Below are 4,900 nucleotides of genomic sequence, written 5' to 3'. Positions count from 1 at the left end.
AAGAAGACATCCACTTCATTCATTATTTCTAATCTTACATTTTGTTGTAACTCTGCTAATAATAGAGTCACCCTATGCCACTGGCCTTCTGAGACAACCTTTATAATAATTTCCATGATATTACAAAATGAACCCACTTTAACGGAACATAGTATTCTAGTAAACATGAAGAAAAAAATGAAATCTTTAAGTTTTACGTCACACGGTTATGCCGGTTAGGCTAAAGGAGACGGTGATGATGAGTAATGAATGAAATGATGGAATGAAGAAAATCGGAGGAAACGGGAAAACCCCGAGAAAACCCACGCACACGAACATGAAGAAAGATATCAGCATGTTCGGATATATAAATTTCGATTATTTCCGATATTTAGATTAGGGGCAGTGTTATGCAACAACCAGTCAATCCACAACATTTTAAAAAATGAGTTAACCCTGCTGGAGGGTTCGAACATATGTAAGGAATATACTAAAAAAATCCTTGTAACGCGTTTGAGATCGGTCTGCCATCTATGAAGAGAAAAGTCAACTCACTTATGGTAATATCTTATGGGGTCGAGAAACCTATAATTGCGATTTCCCCAAAACTGACTCGTTGTGGGTTGAATGGTCGTTGCATAACACCACCCATGTTCACTGTAAATGAATGCAATGCATGTTTATGCCGTTTACATATCCAGTTTTGTGACACCATTGAGACATTCCATAATCAATATTATACTGACAAAAGTATGAATACAGCTTATATAATATATATAAGCTGTTTTATAAATTTCTATATGTAACCAATCACGCGTAACAAAAACATTGACAATTTATGAATATTACGTATTAGAGAAGAAAGTCTATTAAGTCAATTTAACTTCGTGCTATATATTCGTGATTCTGGGATTATGTAACTTTCGTGCTTTTGTAAGTGAAACACGTCAACCATATTAAGATTGATCAGAGTTTAGAAAACCGTTGTGGTTGACCACAATTGGATATAATAGAGGAAAAATAAAATATTTTGTTTCGGGGAACATTATTTTTTTCAGTTATTACTTCTAAGCGCTACAAAATATATAGATTTTTAGCCTTGCATTTATAATACTAAAAAGTAAAAGACAAAAACAAAATCTCTAAAGCGTTTCAGTTTGTAAATAGCGTCTTCATATATTTTGCGATATTTCAGATAACGGAAGAGAAAGCACATAAGTTATTACGCATCGAATCACACCAAAACTGAAATTGATGACATTTCATGGTTTCTGCTTTTGCAGTTTCATGTTAATTCACTGGAACATTCAAACTAATATATAAGCCATTGACATATCTCGTATTGCTGTTTTGTAGAGGTTCAAGTCAATGGTTCTGAACCAGATTTCTGTAGCAGGCAATGTCAAGTCATGAATCTGCAATACATTTCATCTGCGTGTGTGTGTGTATCTTAGTTTGTTTCATCACATTTAATAGTGCAAATGAAACTGACAATCCACATGACTTCAATACAAGTAATAATGTAACTTTACCAGTGGCAGTTAATCTTTCTCATAAGAGAATATTACCATATGTGCTGCAATTACAGAAGTTAAATCCGAATCTACCTAGAAATTCAAATATTGAAAAAAATGATAGTTTTCGGATACTGTCAAAAAGGAGTTCCAAGATGCGAAGGAAGCGTCGGCGTAGAAGAAAAGGGTCTCCTACTCATTCCCCAACTGACACCCTAAGAACCGGAGCCAGCAATTACAGTGAAAAACGAGTTATTGAAACATCTCAGAGACGAACAAACCAACAAGATGAAGGTACACCTCCTGAAGAAGATGCCATAATTCCAGCTTCTTCTGAATATCATGGTGATCATGAACATTACGACGATGGAGTTAAAGCAGCTGGCTATGTTGGTTCTAGTGGTTATGAAAAAGGCAGTCATGGCAGTGAAGGAAACGAAAAAAAGCATGGATCTTATGACGTATCCGGTGGAGACGTAGAAAGTTATAGTGATGAAGACAATTACCATAAAAGTCATTACGACCAAGGTAGTAGTGAAGAAGGTTCTAGTTTCGGGAAGGGTGGAAAAGGCGCTAAAAAAGGTTTTAAAAAGGGTTACCGCGATACCTACCATAAAGATGAACACAGCAAAGATGCTAGCTACTACGATAATCACGATGAAGGTGGGTTTACTGTGAGGTTCGGTAACGTTGATAAATATGAGAACAGTAAGGCAGGGAAGAACCTTAAAGGAGGGAAGAAAGCTTCTGCTAAATCGGAGGATGAGTACGGAAGTGAAGGGAAATTCCAGAAAGGTAGCGACTACAAAGAGGACAGTGGAGAAGACAAAGAATATGGTAAAAGTAATTATTATGGAAAAGAAGAGAAATATGGAAGACGACGCGGTGAACATGATCAACATGGAAAAGTTAGTTATGGTGGGGGAGGCAAATATGGCACACACGACCATTCAGATTAATATTCTACTTCAAGTTTCTTGTCAAATAAATGAACTTAATGAGATTTTAAAAGATTTTTTTTTTAAATTTTCAGTGTCCGAAAGCTATTCTTTAAAAATATCCATATTTGCATTAAAAACTAATCAAAAAATATGTGTAACACTACCAAAATTCGAGTATGAAAGTTTTCGTTTATAAACAGCAAGTATAATGTACTGGATTTTACATAGTGTTAAATTTCTGGTGTTAGTAGAGTTACCTGATTCGTTTTCTGATTTCTAACTGGCGTACTTCCAGTAGCTACGGAAAGAAAAGAAAATAATGAAAAGAAAATAAGAAAATAACGGAAACATTTTATATGAGTAGTACAATTACATATTTTAAATTATATGTTCATAAACCAACTGATACGTAAAATTGATACATACATGATGCATAAAATTAAAATTCATTATGCCATTCATCATATCATTCCAAAACTTTATTCTTAAAAATTATAGAATGTTACTATTATTGAAATAAAAACGTTTTTAATATATTGGTTGTTTCTTTCATTTTATAAGATATTTTGTAAATACGAGAAAGGTTCCAATGAAACTAGCGAACACTAATCTTTTGTATTATTGGTAGGTGTGTATGTTGAAATTTTATGTTGGACTAAACCATTTTTTCTATAAAACTTTCTCTGTAAACTCTTTCCAATTTATATATACTACTCTATGGTATATTTTATCTCGGAAATACCGGTGTCTTTTTTTTTTTTTTTTTTTTTTTCTATCTTGAATGCACTGTTACGATATATCTAAAAGAGAATTGCGACCGAATACAGTCAATATTTATCATTGATCTAACTAATATTTCTACGTTGATAAGAGAACTGATACTAAAATGTTTAAGTTTCATTTTAAGTGAATTGTGAATATTTTTTCCTTGTGTAAATTTTTAAATTGCCCATTATAGGTACCTATATGCGGATTTTGACTGCAGTCATATTTACGATTTGCGGTAGGGTTTCTCCCAAAACAGTGGTTACCAGTGAGCATCAGAAAGCAAAGCAAACCGATTGCTCAATCTCTAGAAAATATAACTGCAGCATTAAATATTGCGGCAGGATGAAAATATTGATTTATTAAAACTCATGCACAACAAACATTAATGGCAAGAAGTAAGATGATCACTTTATAGAAATATTTTAATATTCCAATCTTGAATTTTTAAAAAAAAAAATTAGAACATTTCAACCTTGCAGCTTCTCTTCAACAAGTTTCAAGAAATCAAAAATTCATTAAATTCAACACTTTTATTTTTATGTGTTAATATTTTTTCTTTTGTCGCATGGCAAAAACAACTTAGTCATTATTATTTATCAACAAACTATAGATAATAAATTCAGGAATCGAACTTCAGAAATCGGAACGAACTGGTTCACCCTTCACACATGGCATTCATTACCTTTGTTTTGTTTGTTTTGTGTATGTTTTTATTATTAAGTTTAAAATTAATCTTTTTTCCTTCACGATAAGCTCAAAAATATAATTTCGTTTATTTTCCTTGCTTATAGATTTCAGTAGCATAACCTAATACAGCGTTTCCCAACCGGTGTGCCGCGGCACACTGGTGTGCCGCGACGAAATCGAACTGGTTGTATCGTAGTCGTATATTGTCAAGATTTTATGCACTTAAAGAACAACTTCTTCTATTCTTCCTGTCAGAAGAAAGTGAAAATGTCGATTTCCTTAGTGATGATTCTTCGTGCAATAAAGTACTTTTCTTACCGACATATTCCAAACATTGAATACGCTGAACAAATGCATGCAGGGAAAAAAGGAAAATACCCTAACCTTAAGTCACAAAATTTGCTCATTTAGGGAGAAACTCTCATTTTGGGAGGTCAGAAGTAGAAAACAAAGCTAATGTCACATTTGAGATTACAAAGTGCTGTAAAATTGACACAAACCTTTCAACACTCATTTCTAAAGGTCTGCGCCGCAGATATAAAATATCGCATCCGCAACATCTCTATCCACCCCCGCATCCGCAGATAATACTGAGAAAAAAATTGTAGGTGGCGTACTTAAAATGATAGGTTACATGTAATTCCTGTAGTTTTTGGACTTAACGTACAGCAGACGTATAACTGAAAACTCATGTTTTATAATATTTTCTGTATAAGTGTTCCATCTATACGTACTTTCCGTATGAAACGATGTAGGCGGTCAGGATCTCACATACAAATGGAGCGTATATAACATATAGCTGAGGAATGTAACATAAGTATATGCATGTGATATACGGAAAACTGTTAGATATCAGACATCCTGTAAGGCCATGATGCAGCATCTAAGGGCAGTGCCTATGTAGCATACGGATAACGTATGCTCCGTGTTGATTTCTATAGTAAGCAATCCGTGTTGATTTCTAAAGTAAGCAAGAGGATACCGTATATTTGTATAACATACCGCTGTCCA

The 4,900-nt window shown here is 33.7% G+C and overlaps 1 protein-coding gene across 1 annotated transcript; it reads left to right on the top strand.

Annotated features, from left to right (window-relative positions):
* Positions 1 to 1,343: 1,343 nt before the first annotated feature.
* LOC145670676 (uncharacterized) lies at positions 1,344 to 2,986 on the top strand. Its single transcript, XM_081739468.1, has one exon. The coding sequence runs from the start codon at positions 1,379 to 1,381 to the stop codon at positions 2,450 to 2,452; it is 1,074 nt and encodes a 357-aa protein (XP_081595594.1). The 5' UTR covers positions 1,344 to 1,378; the 3' UTR covers positions 2,453 to 2,986.
* Positions 2,987 to 4,900: the final 1,914 nt, after the last annotated feature.

Source organism: Thermobia domestica, chromosome 14, assembly GCF_964235325.1.
Source record: "Thermobia domestica chromosome 14, izTheDome1.hap1.1, whole genome shotgun sequence".
NCBI lineage: Eukaryota > Metazoa > Arthropoda > Insecta > Zygentoma > Lepismatidae > Thermobia > Thermobia domestica.
Note: the sequence above shows the minus strand (reverse complement) of the source record. Positions and strands in the feature narration are given on the sequence as shown.

What these genes read in the sequence shown, in the direction of transcription:
- LOC145670676 (XM_081739468.1), top strand. Translation starts at nt 1,379, where the DNA reads ATGTCAAGTCATGAATCTGCAATACATTTCATCTGCGTGTGTGTGTGT.